General features: G+C 43.6%; 1 protein-coding gene and 1 non-coding gene across 2 annotated transcripts; one reads left to right on the top strand and one right to left on the bottom strand.

Moving 5' to 3' along the window:
- Window positions 1-5,849: 5,849 nt before the first annotated feature.
- On the bottom strand, window positions 5,850-5,922 carry TRNAE-UUC (transfer RNA glutamic acid (anticodon UUC)). Its single transcript has one exon. It is a non-coding gene; the product is annotated as a tRNA-Glu (tRNA).
- Window positions 5,923-7,726: 1,804 nt separating this feature from the next.
- On the top strand, window positions 7,727-10,065 carry GPR150 (G protein-coupled receptor 150). The gene has a single exon (XM_027970708.3). The coding sequence runs from the start codon at window positions 7,854-7,856 to the stop codon at window positions 9,195-9,197; it is 1,344 nt and encodes a 447-aa protein (XP_027826509.1). The 5' UTR covers window positions 7,727-7,853; the 3' UTR covers window positions 9,198-10,065.
- Window positions 10,066-18,464: the final 8,399 nt, after the last annotated feature.

Below are 18,464 nucleotides of genomic sequence, written 5' to 3' on the forward strand. Positions count from 1 at the left end.
CCATGGTGTGCTGAAAGGTAGGGATGAAGCAGGAACACTGAGAAAACACTTCGAGCATTCCAGACCTCACACTAAAGCAGAACAGCCCCAGGATGGAGGGGTCCAAAGTCTATAGTGGAATAACGATAACTTCAGCAACATCAAAACCCCAACTTAGCTCAGCTACTGCCTATATTTAGTCAACCCCCACCCTAAGCCTGATGGCTGAAGAGGCATGCCTTTTGGAGTAAATACTATTTACCTCAGTAAATTATGTCTGGCATGTGGTCAAACTGACATGGCAAAGAAGCAAGAAAAAACCCATTCTGAAGACATAGTCAGAACCAGACTGAGAGATGGCCCAGAAATTGGATCTATGAGAAAAATGACCTGAAAATACTATGATTAATCTATTGAAGGATCTGGGGAGAAATGTTGGTAACATGCATGAACAGATAGGGAATTTCAGCAGCAAAATGGAAACTATTTTTTATAAAAAGGAATAAAATTCATTTATCAGGAATGAAAAACATGCTATCATGGATGAAAAAGTCCTTCCTAACTTAGCAACCACCTAAACACAAAGCATTGCACTCATCTCACACGCTAGTAAAGTAATGCTCAAAATTCTCCAAGCCAGGCTTCAGCAATACGTGAACTGTGAACTTCCTGATGTTCAAGCTGGTTTTAGAAAAGGCCGAGGAACCAGAGATCAAATTGCCAACATCTGCTGGATCATGGAAAAATCAAGAGAGTTCCAGAAAAACAACTATTTCTGCTTTATTGACTATGCCAAAGCCTTTGACTGTGTGGATCACAATAAACTGTGGACAATTCTGAAAGAGATGGGAATACCAGACCACCTGACCAGCCTCTTGAGAAATCTGTATGCAGGTCAGGAAGCAACAGTTAGAACTGGGCATGGAACAACAGACTGGTTCCAAATAGGAAAAGGAGTACATCAAGGCTGTATATTGTCACCCTGCTTATTTAACTTCTATGCAGAGTACATCATGAGAAACGTTGGACTGGAAGAAACACAAGCTGGAATCAAGATTGCCAGGAGAAATATCAATAACTTCAGATAGGCAGATGATACCACCCTTATGGCAGAGCGTGAAGAGGAACTAAAAAGCCTCTTGATGAAAGTGAAAGAGCAGAGTGAAAAGTTGGCTTAAAGCTCAACATTCAGAAAACGAAGATCATGGTATCTGGTCCCATCACTTCATGGGAAATAGATGGGGAAACAGTGGAAACAGTGTCAGACTTTATTTTTTCGGGGCTCCAAAATCACTGCAGATGGTGACTGCAGCCATGAAATTAAAAGACGCTTACTCCTTGGAAGAAAAGTTATGACCAACCTAGATAGCATATTCAAAAGGAGAGACATTACTTTGCCGACTAAGGTCCGTCTAGTCAAGGCTATGGTTTTCCAGTAGTCATGTATGGATGTGAGAGTTGGACTGTGAAGAAGGCTGAGTGCTGAGGAATTGATGCTTTTGAACTGTGGTGTTGGAGAAGACTCTTGAGAGTCCCTTGGACTGTAAGGAGATCCAACCAGTCCATTCTGAAGGAGATCAGCCCTGGGATTTCTTTGGAAGGAATGATGCTAAAGCTGAAGCTCCAGTACTTTGGCCACCTCATGCGAAGAGTTGACTCATTGGAAAAGACTCTGATGCTGGGAGGGATTGGGGGCAGGAGAAGAAGGAGACGACAGAGGATGAGATGGCTGGATGGCATCACGGACTCGATGGACGAGAGTCTGAGTGAACTCCGGGAGTTGGTGATGGACAGGGAGGCCTGGCGTGCTGCGATTCATGGGGTCACAAACAGTCGGACACGACTGAGTGACTGAACTGAACTGAAACACAAAAAATTAGTAAACTTGAAAAAAAGAATTAGTAAACTTGAATATAGGCCAAAAGAAATTGTTCAGAATAAATTTCTGAATTTCATATGGTAACAAACTCCTCTGAGGAGACATTGGATAGGAAAAAAAGAAAAGAATGAAAAAAAAGAAAGAAAAAATGAGGAAAAATAGAACAGAGCATCCAAAACTGTGGGACAATATGAAAAGATATGAGTGCAATTGAAATAATAGAAGGTGAGTAGAGGGAAAATGTTACACGAAATAGAAAAGATAATCTCTGAGAGTTTTCTGAAACTAATGAAAGATAAAAAATCAACCTAAATGTTTACAGAAGCCCAAAAAGAATATAGACAAAAATACACATAAGCACATCCTACTCAAACTGCTGAAAAACAGACAAGGAGAAAAATCTTGGAGGCAACAAGAGAGGGGAAAAAAAACATTCTGTACGAGGGAACAAAAATAAGAATTAAAGCAGGTTTCTCATCAAAAACTGTGTAAACTAGTAGACAATGGTGCAGCCTCTTCAAAGACAAACTGTCATCCTAGAATTTTGTATACCTGGTAAAAATTTTTCAAAAATGAAGAAAAAGCTGAGAGAATTTGTTGCCAGCAGATCTGAACTATTTAGAAACATTAAAGGACCTTGTTTAAGCAGAAGGAATATGGCATCAATTGGATATCTGTATCTACACAAAGTAAGAAATAGAAACACTCATATATTACTGGTGGGAATATAAAGTGGTATACTCTGGAAAATGGTTTGGAATTTCCACAAAAAGTTAAACATAGAATTACCATATTACCCAGGAATTCCACCCCTGGGTGTTTATCCTGGAAAATGGAAGTAAGATGTTCACAGAAAAAGCTGTACACAAATATTCACACTAGCGTTGTGCACAATATTCAACAAGTGGAAACAATCCAACAGCTGCTAAGAGATAAATGGTTTTGTGTAGTTCAGAATGTATCATCTGTACAATGGGATAATATTTAGCCATCAGGAGGAATCAAGTACTGTTACATGCTACAATATGGATGAACCTTGAAAACATGTTGGTAAGTGAAAAAAGCCAGACGCAAAGACCACACACTATTATTACTGCATTTATAGGAAATGTCTAGAATAGACAACTCCATAGAGACAGAAAGTAGATTAGTGATTACCAGGAGATCTGAGATGAAGGCAGTGTGTGAAGGGTTTCTTTTGGGAGTGGTGAAAATGTTCTAGAATTAGATAGTACTTCGGACTGCAAGGAGATTCAACCAGTCCATTCTAAAGGAGATCAGTCCTGGGTGTTCTTTGGAAGGAATGATGCTAAAGCTGAAACTCCAGTACTATGGCCACCTCATGCGAAGAGTTGACTCATTGGAAAAGACTCTGATGCTGGGAGGGATTTGGGGCAGGAGGAGAAGGGGACGACAGAGGATGTTATGGCTGGATGGCATCACCGACTCGATGGACCTGAGTCTGAGTGAACTCCAGGAGTTGGTGATGGACAGGGAGGCCTGGCATGCTGCAATTCATGGGGTCACAAAGAGTTGGACACGACTGAGTGACTGACCTGAACTGATAGTTGCACAAACTTCTGAGTATGTAATACTAAAAAGCACCAAACTGTACACTTTTAAAAGCTGAATTTTATGGTTTGTGAATTGTATCTGAAGTTTAAAATGATGAACTAACTGTGAAACATTATTTTTTCATCTAGGAGAATGACAAAAATTTAAAACAATAACTAGGCTCATTATTGCAAAGACTATGGGGAAGAAGTCTTAGGCATTAAAATACTATCCATTGCTTGTGCCTTCCGTCAAGGGCATTTCAGCACCATGTATTAAAATGCTTCAAAAATGAACATGCTTTGCCTTAGCAATTCCAATCCTAGGATTTTACCTTAAGGGAATAATTGAATATCTGTGCAAGGATGTATGTGAAGAGATGTTCTTCACAGAATTATTTATATAGTGAAAATTGGAAAACCTTTGTCCCAGAGTAAGGGTTATTTAAATAATTGTAATTAACTTCATGCTAAACAGATAGTTATATCACATTTTTTATTGACTGCCATGGAAAACTGTCCAAATACAATGTTAACTAGAAAAAAAAAGCATGATATAAAATACTGTATATAGTATGACATATTTCTGTAAATAAACAGACCTGGTCACTATAGTATCAAGGATATATATCTAAGTATTATATGTGGGTGATATATATATATATATATATTTATATATATTTAGTGATTGTTATTGTCTAATTTTATGCAATATGTGCTATTTATATAATAAAAATATTTTATTTTAAAGAGAGTATGCTAAGTTTAACATCACCAATATTAAGACAAACTAAAACCTCGTGCCCCAGAAACAATGCACTGATGACACAGTACTACACATGTATTATTTCAGCCCCAGAAGTCTAATCAAGATTTAATTTTATGGAAACAAATACAACTTTACAGACATTCTGCAAAACATGTGTCATGGGCCCTTCAGATCCCTGTGTGTCATAAAATGAAAAAAGAAAGTCTGGGAAACTGTACTGGATTAACAACCACTAGAGCAATATTACAATCAAATATAATTCATGATTTTTGGCTGTGTCAAACACAGAGAATGAAAATAAACTCATTGCAAACCACATCTTTGTGAAATTCATCAGCGACAAAGAGAAGAATCAAGAAAATTCTAGAATGGAAAAACATCCAAACCGAGAGTCAGAATGACTTTAGGCTTTTACACACAAACACTTAGAAGGGAGAAGGCAATTGAGAAATGCCATCAATATTTAGAAAGAAAATATTTTCACTATAAAATTATAAACACATCTAAGTCATCAGCAAAGCATGAAGGTTAAAGGCAGAAATTTTCAGACATGAGAGGTCCCAAAAAGTTACCCTTTTTCAGGAAGCCACTGAGGGATGCTTTCTACCCAAGCAAAGAAATTAACCAATAAAGAAGAAAACACATGAAATTAGAAAGCAGGAGAACTAACCAAAGCTAAGTGAGAGGAGTCTCTAGGGTGATGGTGAAGGAGGTCCCCAGACGCATGTGGACTAGAAGGCAACCTGTCCAGATTGAATCCACGTGGCTCAAGTAACAGGTACATTGAGGGCTCTTTCTGCTCTCTCCTCAGCCTCTGTCCAGTCTTTTAACTTTATGCCATATTGGATGCTGTGTTCTACCAAAGGGGGAGAAATCAAGGAAAAAGAAAGGAGATCCAAGAAACAAGAACTCCAACTGAAGAGAAAGGCAGAGAGTTTGTCTGATGACAATGAAGGGACATTTCTGGGATGATTGTTAGGCAGCAGGCCTAGAGAGAAACCAGCCCACACTGGGAGGAAATGGAGGTCTTTGGTAAGAAGGTTTCCAAGAAAAAACGGGGAGGTGCTATATCATGTTATGAAGCTCACCTTGTGGAAATTATACACAAGGAACTAGCTTGTGAGGGAATCCTTAAGGTACAGGAAGATCTACCTATTAGAATAAAGAAATTTAAGAAAAAGTAATTATTAATGTAAAGAGAAAATGATGATACTCATAGTACATTACAACATTCATTATTTTCATTTCAAAATAATGTGAAAACTGAATATAGATAGATCTAACCTAAAATTGCAATACTACTGTATTAACAGTATGGGAAAAGAGAAACCATGGGAAAAGGGTGTGAGAGCTAAATCTGTGTCCTTACCTAATGAGAAACCAACAGGTAATATCTAAAATCAATGAAGCAATAAGTAGTATTGTACATTTACTATTTAGAATTATGAAATTAAGTAAATGCCAGAACAGAAATAGAACTAAATTGGCTCCTCTCTAGAAGAAGGGAAGGAGACATGAGGCTGTGTGGATGGGAAGCTTCACATTGTTACCAGCCATCCAGTTCTAGCTGATTTTCCAACCACGTGTAGGCATTACTTTGAGAAGAATCTATGTTTTAAATTTTTCTTTAAAAGCTTTTGGCCATGCCACATGGCTTGCAGGATCTTAGTTCCCTGACCAGGGATAGAACCCAGGCCCTCGGCAGTGAAAGTACAAAGTCCTAACCACTGGACCACCAGGGAATTCCCTGAAGAATTTCCAGAAGAATTGGGTTTTTTAATATCAATGTTCTATCAGGTCTTAGCAAAGCTCTGTAAAATGTAATTTTTCTGGTAGAGTCTTGTTTTGCTGTATGGAAGCATTTCAACAAATTTGAGACAAACTATAGAATTATCTTGAGAAATATTGAGGTGATATTGGCTAGAAGAATCACTGAGTTATGCGTATTGCTCAGAGACAGCTCCCTGGAAGAAGTGGTTCATAAGCCAAAATGATGTATGTGATACAGAGAGAGGCCATGGGCAAACTCCTCTGAGGGGAGAATGTGAAAATTAAACCAGGAGTTTCATTTCCCAAGGCTATCACCCTACCTCTGAAATGCTCCAACAGTAATGGCTATTCCTATACCTCCCCAGAGCTTCCCTGAGCTTTTCTGGATCATACTGGCATAGGAATAACAGGCATTTTTCCCCGTAGGTTGATGGATTTATAATCAAGGTAGAAACATTGCTCAAATTTTTCTGAAATGCTTCACATAGCCATTAATTCATCAACTCAAAAAAATTTTTTACTGATACCTACCACGTGTCAGGTCCAGTGATAGGTATATAATAAAAATGGCAAAGTTCTCTGGTCAAAGGACAATGGCTTGGGAAATGAAATTCCCACTGCAACTGGCAGAGACAGCCGCTGCACCCACCAAACTCACCTATCCTGCACATCTCAGCCTGGGAATGTGAACCCCAACAGACACCCAGACCAGGAAGCACAGGAAGTGTACTTTCACCATAATTAATGTGGAGGGTGCATAAAAGACAAATTGATGCTTCCAACAGGAAAACTAAAATTTGTGAGGAGGTAGGGCTGAAATAAAAAGAGATAGCATTTAATCTAAACCAGTTCCTGTGAGTTGGATGTCTTTTTAAAAAATTGGCCGCCTTATCATTTTCTTAGTCACCTTTTCTCTAGGCTTATTGGAGGCGTACTCACTCCTAGCAATCTCCCATCTGCTGAAAAACAGAATCAAGAGAATGAAGAGCCATGATGATACATCCAGCACTGAGTGAAAATATTAGGAGAAAAGCAATAAATGTACTACTCCATTTGCATAAAACCTATTAATGCCCTCTTCAGACTAACGACATGAATTTTATATCAAGAACAGCTGTGATCTGCTGTTTCCAGTAATGCGGAGTATTTGAAACAACCTGCAAACCACTAATACTCCTAATTGCCAGCCAGTACCCTTGACTTGAGCTCTCTCCAAATAAAACACTCTGGTTGTTGGCCAGAGGAAGACTTATCTGTTGCGCTCCTCGGCTCAAAACGCTGTTCGGTTTCTTGTGTTCCTGTTTTTCCCACGCTAGTGCAAATCCATTGCATTTCAAATCTTTCTCTTTTTATTTTAATCAAAACCAGTGCCTTTTCTACTTTTTTTTCCTGCTGCCAATCTACCATTTTGAGGGGTATAGCCTCAATCTGGACCTCAGGACCTTCCTCCCCAGTGTGCTGGTCCGGGTTAACGATGGCCGGGCAAAGCCACCTCCTGTCTGGCTGTTCATTGTTCGGTCTCTAAGTCGTGTCTGGCTGAGTTCTACGTAAACAGCCAACGGGAAAGGTTCCTAGAGCCCAGGATTTTGCGACTCCCGTGAGGGCAGCGCGGGGCTGCGGCAGAGATTGGAAGGAGATCTACCCGGATTGGGAGGGGAAACGAGCAGAAGAAGGTGGAGAAGAGGGATCATGTGTGTTCCTCCAGTGTACAACCCCCATTTGAGTGACAAATGACGAGGACATCCTATAAAAACAACTAAGCGCCAAGCTGCCCGCATCCATCTCCCTCTTCGCGCGTGTGCGTTTTCAACTAACTTTGGGAACTCCGCGCAGCATCTCCTCCACCTCGGTTTCCCGCGCCCTGCCTGCCCTTTTCGGTACCTCCTCTTCCTCCAGGCAAAGGATGGAGGCTCCCTTCAGCCCCTCAACTCCGTCGCCGGCGCCCAACCTCTCCGTACCCATCTCGCTGGGCTGGGGTCTCAACCTGACTTCCGGACAGGGAGCCCCCGGACAAGGAGCCCCTGTCCCGGGACCCCCGCCTCCGCCGCCTCCGCCGCCTCCGCCGCCGTCCGGGCCGCCCAGCCGCCGCGTCCGCCTGGTCTTCCTGGGGGTCATCCTGGTGGTGACGGTGGCCGGCAACGCCACGGTGCTGTGTCGCCTGTGCGGCGGCGGCGGCGGCGGGCCCTGGCCGGGTCCCAAGCGTCGCAAGATGGACTTCCTGCTGGTGCAGCTGGCCCTGGCCGACCTGTACGCGGGCGGGGGCACCGCGCTGTCGCAGCTGGCTTGGGAACTGCTGGGCGAGCCGCGCCGGGCCGCGGGCGACCTGGCCTGCCGCTGCGTGCACCTCCTGCGGGCGTCCGGCCGCGCCGCCTCGGCCCACCTCGTGGCGCTCATCGCCCTCGAGCGCCAGCGCGCCGTGCGCCGTCCGCAGGGCCCGCCGCTGCCGGCGCGCGCCCTCGCCGCCCTGGGCTGGCTGCTGGCGCTGCTGCTGGCGCTACCCGCCGCCTTCGTGGTGCGCGGGGGCGCCCCCTCGCCGCCGCCGCCCGCCGCGCCCCCGCCCGCCCGCGCCTGGCCCGGGGAGCGCCGCTGCCACGACATCTTCGCGCCGCTGCCGCGCTGGCACCTGATGCTGTACGCGCTCTACGAGGCCTTGGCTGGCTTCGCGGCGCCGGCCGCGGTCATGAGCGTCGCGGTCGGCCGCTTGCTCCGCGCCTGGCGGCCGCGCCAGCCCCAGGCGCCATCGGCGGCGGCGGCACCCAGGTCAGCCAGTCCGGGCCAGGCCTCCGCGCCCAATGTGCTGCCGCGCGCCAAGGTGCAGAGCCTCAAGATGAGCCTAGTGCTGGCGCTGCTGTTCGTGGGGTGCCAGCTGCCCTACTTCGCGGCCCGGCTGGCAGCCACGTGGTCGTCTGGACCCGTGGGGGACTGGGAGACCGACGACCTGGCGGTGGCGCTGCGCCTCGTGGGGGTGGCCAACAGCGCCCTCGATCCCTTCGTCTACCTGTTCTTCCAGGCGGGCGGCTGTCGGCTCCGGCGGCGCCTGCGGAGGCGCCTGGGCGCGCTGTGCTGCCCGCCGGAGGGAGTCGAGGAGGACGAGGAGGGGGCCCGGGGCCACCAGGCTCTCCACCGCCACCGCTGGCCCCACCCGCATTATCACCACGCCCGGCGGGAGCAGGCCGAGCAGGGTTACCTGCGCCCACCGCCGCCGCGCCCCCGGCCGCCGCCCTGCTCCTGCGAAAGCGTCTTCTAGGCTGTTCGATGGCCGGGGACGGGTCATCTGTCGCTGCGCCGCCGCCTCCGCGCAACACGAGGCCGGCCGGGGTCTTTCTAGCTCACAGCCAGCAGGAGGGTCTCTGAGAGCCTCACCCTGAATCTGCCCCTGCCCTCCACTCCCCTATTGTAATTTTATATATTGTTTACATTTTACACTTTTCCAGGTTTTCTCCTTTCCTTGTCACATGTCCCCCATTCGGAGACGAGAGAGTGACCCGCTGGGAATTTGAAAAATTGAAGTTAGAGTTATTTTTGCAGTTCTCTTTTGCTCCCATAGTCTTCTGGCTAAGATCACTGATTTTAGCCAAAGTGCCCGAGCTCTCATTCTTTCATGTGCGGCCCCTGTTTTCACTTATTTGGGATAGTGTTCATCTGTACCTTTGGGACCAGAGAAGGCGCCTCTAGTTCGGGGAGGAATAGCTTCACATTGTTCTCCCCGGGGAGCCTGAAAACTGTACTGGTGATTCTATCAGAAATGTAATCTTGCTGTCACTTCAGAGCCACAGAGTATTTGTGAAATAAAAACATTTTCCACCGAGCAATTAGGACTTAAAAAAAAAAAAAAAAACACATGGTACTGTGTTTTCTCAGAAAAAAAAAAAAAATCAGTGTGGTCTTTATTTTTAGTCTAACTTCCACTTCAGGAGAAAGCTGGGATTGTAGGAGGGAGACATAAAAGCTTCCCTTGGAACCTTTCAAAGACGCCCAGTTTCTGTAGGAAATGGTTCCTGTGTCCAGACCAGCCTCTACAGCTGCGATGCTGTGAACAGGTGGGGACTCTCAGCACAAAAACCCTAGCAGACTAGAGAAGGGAAGTACCTGGGTGCTGCACAGGGGAGAGGCTCAGTCCCAGGTGGAGCTTTAGGGAGACTGGCAGCTGGAAAGAAAGCTGCAACCTCCCAATGCTGCACGGATATACAAAACTCTCTCTCCCTCTCTCTCTCTCTCTCTCTCTCTCTCTCTCTCTCTCTCCCCCACAAAGGCAGTGTCTCCTAATATGCACTGCTGAGGACAAAGTCAAGGAGCAGATTTAGTCAGTGACCTCCTCCTCCTAACTGTCCTTGGTTCTAGAGAGAAGTAACAGCGCTGATGAACAAATATCTGTGTGTTTACCACTGCCTTTCATCTGAGAATTGCAAGCTTTCCATTACAGTGTTTCAGGTTCCTGCACAAATGCAGGACTAAGATTCAAAAAGAGGAAATGACTGGTGAAGTTCACTGGCGGAGCTAATGCTCTTTGAGGTCCTTCTTTGTTTTGATCACTGATGAATCTCACATTCTTAGACAATGTTTGATATATAGTATGCACCCAAAACACATTTGTTGATTAATCATCATATGAGTCAGGCATAGATAGACTGGAATGAAAGATTTACAAAAAGACATCTTCATTAAACTTAGCTTACCTCCCTCCAAAATTGTGTCCAAAAATGTTATAGAGTTACAGATTTTCCTTCCTTTCTTTAATCCTTATCCTGCTGAGGCATGCAATGTGCCAAGAACAAGACACCTCAAGAGAAAAGAACACAATTGTCTTCATGAACCTAAATCTGGGTTATAGCATTACTTTTATTCATTAATAAACACTTACTACTTATTTTGTGCCAAGCAACCTGCTCGGCATTGGAGATGCTAAGGTGAATAAGACACATCTTTCCCTCAAAGACTTTGTAATCATGCGTAGGAGACCCTCTGAGAAGTGCAGCACAAATACAGTCAGATGGGATTTAACAGGGGTTCCAGGCAGGGTGTCAGGGCACTGAAGAACATCGGACAACTTTGACAGCCTGGGGGAAAGGGGCGTGGCCCATCAGATGTGCATGCTAAGTTGCTTCAGTCCTGTCTGACTCTTTGTGATCCTATGGACTGCAGCCTACCAGGATCCTCTGAACATGGGATTCTCCAGGCAAGAATACTGGAGTGGGTTGCCATGCCCTCCTCCAGGGGATCTGCTTAACCCAGGGATCATTTGCTGTGGCCCCTGCATTGCAGGCAGATTCTTTATCAAGGAGCCACTGGGGAATACTGAAAGGTATTCTATGCAGTTAAAAAAGAGCTAGCCACACAGGAACATACAGCTAAAATAAGTAAACAAGACCTATTACATAATTTGAAGCGGAAAGTGTGTAGCAAACCGCCAGAAGTATAACTAAAACCACAACTGGCTATAAATCATTTACTAAAAATACAACAATCTAGCTCATTTGTGAAAGAGAAGATAGATTTGAAACATGTTTTATCTAAGCCACTTCCTAGGAAACACTAAAGGAAGTAGAAAATTTGAGGAGTTTCTCTCTCATTTCTGAAATGTTCTGACTCAATCAAAGGGAAGATACTAATAAAATACTAATACAAATGAATAGTTTAATTAAGTGAAACATGTTTTGCAAAGTTGAGAGGCAAAGTAACATAATGAAAAGAGCAGAGTCTTTGGAGCCTGAAGATTTGGACTTGTTTCATCTCTGTGACATAGTAGCTTATGACTTTGGTCTGTTTGCTGAATCTTTTTGAGTCTTAGTTTTCTCATCAATACAATGATATTTTCATTACCTTACTTCTTAGGACTCATGTATGTAAAATACTTGATTGATGGGTAGGGGGATTGTCCTGTCAGCTTGTCTCTTTAGATTCACCCTTGTATTCAATATACGACAGCTATTGTTATTCTCCAGCTCTGGGCTATGAGGAATAAAAGCCAGTCGAGTAATATTAGCTGAAAGGAAGCAAGAGATCTTGGAGAATCTATGTAAGATGAATGCACTCAATGGTGCTACACGGTAATAGAGAAATCAGGCCTTTCAGCAGGTAGTACGCTCACAGTAATTGTCAGCTGCCTTTCTTGAATCCATTTTTTCTTTTCTAGCAGTTCTCAGGTTCTTATTATCTATGCCTTTTATGAACAGTCATGTTTTGAGGGAAGCTAATTCCTCTCCCACTCTAAGACTGGGCCTTAATGAGTCTAAGCACATCAAAATAAGTCCCCCCCACCCCCCGCCCCTACCACCATGTCCTGCTCGGAAATGGTCATGTGATCCAGTTAAGATCAACGAGACTTGGGGGGAGGGTTGTTGAGGGACATCTAGGAAGGGGGTCCTTAACTCTTCTGAGAGAGCCATGGGCACCAGCAAGCTCTCTCCATCTCTCTCCCACTGACACTAAATGAGGGAGCATGATGTGTGGCTGGCGGCTGACAGTCCACGTCTCACCATAAGGGTCACCAGCGGTAAGATGAAGCCAATACAGGGTGACGAGATGAAAAGAACTTAAGATTCTTAATGACTTCACTGAGTTGTCATGTTAAACACCACTGAGGCACAGCTACTGCAGGTCCCGTTAAATAAACCTATACATTTTCTTATTGCTCAAGGCAGTTGAACTAAATTTTATGTTACTTGTAGCAGCAGGCAGCCTCTAAGCGAAGAAGTCTGGCAAGAAAAAGTATCTCATTTTATTCTTACTGCGTGTTCTTTATCAAAGAAATAGGAACATTCCAAGTGCAATTTTATGTAGTTCATTAGCCAGTAGATATTCAGGGACTCGTATTGGGCATAGTGGGACAGACGGAAGAAAATCAAAGATGTAACTCTTGTATTTTAAACATTTATATTCTATGAAGAACTATAATTTTTATGTTAAGAACTTTATTGAGATATCTCAACCTGTAACTATTAATGTTATAGAAAATTTACAAATTCTTGCCATTGGTAATTTTACTGATTTATTTGTTCATTCATTCATTTTGGTATTTACTAATGAAAGATCTATCTTGTGCAAGATACTGTATCACTTATCACAGACATATATGTCATTTAAAGTTTAGGTTTTGGGTGGGAACTTAGGCCAACTATTACTATATTTTCTTTGACTGGACCTGGAAGTGATGACCCTAAATGTGCTGAGGTAGGGCTTCCCAGGTGGCTCAAGTGGTAAAGAATCCACCTGCCAATGCAGGAGATATGAGTTTGATTCCTGGGTCCAGAAGATCCCCTGGAATAAGAACCCACTCCAGTATTCTTGCCTGAGAAACTGCATGGACAGAGGAGCCTGGAGGGCTACAGTCCATGGGGTCTCAAAGAGTCAGACATAGCTGAGTGACTGAGTGTGCACACACACACATACATACACATTACTGTACGTTGGCCCCTAGAGAGTCACTCTTCTTGATATCCATCCCTTGTGTAATCTTTTCGCACAGAGTCTGGGTTTGGCCATGTGTCCTGCTTTGGCAATGGACATCAGCAGATGTTTCTCAGACAAGCTCTTGATAAGCATTTATGCATAGGGCTTGCTTTCTCAGAAAAGCTGCATTGAGATACCCATGCCATGAAACAGCCAAGAATGAAAGATCACAGGGAGAGTAAAAGCCAGCTACTCAGCCATTCTAACGGGGCCCAGTTCCAGCTAACTGCACTCATGTTAGTAAGCCCAGGGGAGAGCAAAGTGAGAGCTGCCATGCTAACCCACAGACTTGTGAGAAATAATAAATCATAGTGTTAGGGTGGTGTGCTTTGCAGCAATTGATAACTAAAACCCAGGTGGAGTAGTAAAGTGGTGTTGAATGCATTAAAAATGAAAGTCAAAAGGCCCAGATATCATAAGACCTGGGTTCTAGTCTCCTACCATGTGTCAAATTCTGATATTCAACTGCTTACCATATAATCTGATGAGGCCTCACACAAGCTTAAAGTGAGAGAACCCCAAGCTCAGGGAACAGAATTAGAGCCCCAGCTCTAATCCCTTTTCCAAAAGGTGAAATCTTCTATGGCCAAACCCTGGCAGTTCTGGATATGGTTTTACTAAGCAAGGGACTATTGTCTGCCTTCAAAGTGCTCATAGATAAATAATGGGGACTGCAACAATAATAAGAGCTAAAATTTATTAAGTAATTTCCATGAAGCTTGGCACTTTACAAGCATCAAGTCATTTAATCCTCATTACAACTAAAAAGAAAGTATCATAACCACCTTAAACTTACAGATAAGGAAATGGAGGCTAAAAAGGATAACATGCCCAGGATCAAAGAGCTAGTAAGTGGCAGAGCTGTGGGGGTTGGTTTGTTTGTTTGGGGGTTTTTTCCTCATCATCTGCACAGGTAATAGCCAAGAAGTTTATCTGAGCCTCAGACACAGGTCTTGCTTTACAGACTTACATGCCTGTTAGAGACACAGCCTAGACATATACAAGCGGGGGACAGGGGTGATGGATGTGGGGTAAAAAAATAGCTACCAAAAGAGAGAAATGTGTTTTAGAAAAAACAGTATATGAGTATTTCAGAGAGTTTCATCATTTCAGCCTCTGAAATATACAAGTGAAGAACTCACTCGCTAGGCATGGAGGAGACTGCCAGCTCTTCACTAAAATCTATTCTCCCCTTCTTAAGTGGCTATCCTGCCAGAGACTCCATTTCCCAGACTCCCTTGCAGCTAGGTACAGCTATGTAACATGTTGTCAGCAATGCAACGTGAGCAAAAGTGACATGTGTGGCTTCCAGACTTGGGCCTTAGGACATAAGGCTTGTGCTCCTCCATGCTCTCTTCCCTCTTCCTATTGGCTGGAAGACGAGGTGACAGTCACATGAAGTGACAACGGTCAGGTTCATCCATTTGAATGAGGACAACATCCTAGAGATTCCTTCAGGATCTTGTGGGGGCACAGACAACCTAAACTGGCCGGGGGATTATGTGAGAGAAATACATTTCTGTCTTCTTTAAGCCACTGAACTGTTTATTATGGCAACTAATATTTTGAGCTTGTACTAAATTAGACAGCAATTAGTATTTTGAGCTTGTACTAAATGAGACTAGGAGATGGTTTTGCTTGTCAGTTTTCTGTCCCCTAGGCCCTGTGTTTCCAGGGGAGTTTGGTGTGAATTTAAGCAGAACCAAGTCTAAAATGTGAAATCCTCAGAGATCTAAGACGTCTGAGCCAAGTCATGCCTGTGGGATACATCTTATATTTTCCCCAAAAGAAGTCCTTAACCTCAGGAAACACTTCTTTTTTTCTAATCTAACAGTTGAAAGTGTTAGAGAAATCTCATGTCTCTGGACATTAGTCCAGAAGCAGGAATCCATAATGCAGCAGGCCGTCTGGCTGCCCACGTTAACATTTCCTATTCTCTTTCCTTGCTAGAAGAATCCTGATTGTGTTCACAGGGCTAGAAATCATCTGAGTGCTTCCTCTTTACTTATAGGTCTGATGCCTTGGCTGGGAGAGTCAAAACTGGACTCATCAGGAACATCAACCAAAGTGCTTAATATTGCTCTCCATGTGGCTTTGGCTTTCCCATTGCATGATGGCCATAGGGTAGTCAAACTTCTCCTAAGGCAGCTCAAGTTTCCAAGAGCAAGTGTTCTAGTGAATAAGCCACATGGCTCTGCACAGTCTCATCTCAAAAGTCTCACAGAAGCATATCATCTGTAATCTACTAGTCAAAGCTTTCCCAGGTTCAAAGGCAGAGAACAGAAACCCTACCTTCTAAGGAATGAGGTGTCAAAGAATTTTCAGTCATATTTTAAAACTGCCACACCATCCACCAAGATAATGGTATCCCTAGCTCTGGGATATATATCCAAGAGAAACACAGATATTCCAGTCTTCCTACTAGTTGACTGGTTTTGGACAATGACACTAGAGGTAAGAGCTCCTGGGGGCTACTGGAAAGTCTGCTGTACTCTACCAATTCAAATGCTAATCTCATCCAGAAACATCCACACAGGCACACAAAGAAATGTTTAACCAAATATCTATGCAGTCACAAGAAACTATGGGGTTTCCTTATAACTTAATCCCTACTAACAATCATCAATTATGCTTGCATATTTATTTGTTTTTCTTCCTTCAGTTCAGTTCAGTCACTCAGTCATGTCCGACTTTGCGACCCCATGAATCGCAGCACGCCAGGCCTCCCTGTCCATCACCAACTCCCGGAGTTCACTCAGATTCATGTCCATCGAGTCAGTGATGTCATCCAGCCATCTCATCCTCTGTCATCCCCTTCTTCTCCTACCCCCAATCCCTCCCAGCATCAGAGTCTTGTCCAATGAGTCAACTCTTCGCATGAGGTGGCCATAGTACTGGAGTTTCAGCTTTAGCATCATTCCTTCCAAACAAATCCCAGGGTTGATCTCCTTCAGAATGGACTGGTTGGATCTCCTTGCAGTCCAAGGGACTCTCAAGAGTCTTCTCCAACACCACAGTTCAAAAGCATCAGTTCTTCTTCACAGTCCAACTCTCACATCCATACATGACTACTGGAAAAACTATAGCCTTGACTAGACGGACCTTTGTCGGCAAAGTAATGTCTTTGCTTTTGAATATGCTATCTAGGTTGGTCATAACTTTTCTTCCAAGGAGTAAGCATCTTTTAATTTCATGGCTGCAGTCACCATCTGCAGTGATTTTGGAGCCCCCCAAAATAAAGTCTGACACTGTTTCCACTGTTACCCCATCTATTTCCCATGAAGTGATGGGACCAGATGCCATGATCTTCGTTTTCTGAATGTTGACCTTTAAGCCAACTTTTTCACTCTGCTCTTTCACTTTCATCAAGAGGCTTTTTAGTTCCTCTTCACTTCCTGCCATAAGAGTGGTGTCATCTGCATATCTGAGGTTATTGCTATTTCTCCCGGCAATCTTGATTCCAGCTTGTGTTTCTTCCAGTCCAGCGTTTCTCATGATGTACTCTGCATATAAGTTAAATAAGCAGAGTGACAATATACAGCCTTGACATACTCCTTTTCCTATTTGGAACCAGTCTGTTGTTCCATGTCCAGTTCTAACTTTTTCTTCCATAAGGTGCTCTAATAGGTCTATCACTTCTAATTCTTTAACCACGGAAGGATACAGACGATTGACAATTTAGCCTGTGCTATCATCATTGAGGTTACCCTAAGACAAAGAATCTGAGTAACACATACTGGATATTAAAGAATCATTGTGCAAGTTGTAACCTTCATTTCTCTGGGCAGTGAAGTCACACCACTGCTGGAGCGTTGGAATGGCCCCATTGTAAGTGATATAGCAAGCATTTCATCAGCTAGTGGGATGGAGCTTTTAACACATATTTTGAAATTTTTACTCTTTACTGAGCATTTATCAGAGTATATTTTTAAAATGAGAGCCTGCCTGAGGCCAACGTGTTCAAGTGTACTTTTTGAAGCACCAGATGCTTCCATATTAATCTATTTTAAAGGAAAAAAGAGTTTCCTAGTTAAACGTTTGGAACACTAGGTTAAATAGGTTTCCCTCTTCTTTTTTTACATTTTTATTATAAAGTAGATAGAAAACTTGAAAAAGAACACAAAAGAACACCCACATATGCACCACTGAGATTCAATAGTTGTTAACATTTTGCTTTCTTTGCTTTGATACATATTTTTTGTTGTTGATTTTGAATAACTTGAGACTTAGTTGCAGACATTATGATATCATTACACCTCACCTTTGAATACTTAAATGTGCACCTCCTAAGACATTCTTGTATAACCTTAAAAGCATCATCAAAAAAATTAACCATAATTCCCTAGTATCAACTAATATCCAGTCCAGATTCAAAACTTCCCTTTTGCCCTGAATATACTTGAACAGGTTTTTTTCTTTTGAAGCAAAATATAATTACATTTGATCATTATGTTTCTTTAGTCTTTTTTATCACTGCAGATGGTGATTGCAGCCATGAAATTAAAAGATGCTTACTCCTTGGAAGAAAAGTTATGACCAACCTAGATAGTATATTCAAAAGCAAAGACATTACTTTGCCAACAAAGGTCCGTCTAGTCAAGGCTATAGTTTTTCCAGTGGTCATGTATGGATGTGAGAGTTGGACTGTGAAGAAAGCTGAGCGCCAAAGAACTGATGCTTTTGAACTGTGGTGTTGGAGAAGAGTCTTGAGAGTCCCTTGGACTGCAAGGAGATCCAACCAGTCCATTCTGAAGGAGATCAGCCCTGGGATTTCTTTGGAAGGAATGATGCTAAAGCTGAAGCTCCAGTACTTTGGCCATCTCATGCGAAGAGTTGACTCATTGGAAAAGACTCTGATGCTGGGAGGGATTGGGGACAGGAGGAGAAGGGGATGACAGAGGATGAGATGGCTGGATGGCATCACGGACTCGATGGACATGAATCTGAGTGAACTCCGGGAGTTGGTGATGGACAGGGAGGCCTGGCGTGCTGCAATTCATGGGGCCTCAAAGAGTCAGACACGACTGAGCAACTGAACTGAACTGAACTGATTCTAAAATATTCC

Source organism: Ovis aries, chromosome 5 (genome assembly GCF_016772045.2).
Source record: "Ovis aries strain OAR_USU_Benz2616 breed Rambouillet chromosome 5, ARS-UI_Ramb_v3.0, whole genome shotgun sequence".
NCBI lineage: Eukaryota > Metazoa > Chordata > Mammalia > Artiodactyla > Bovidae > Ovis > Ovis aries.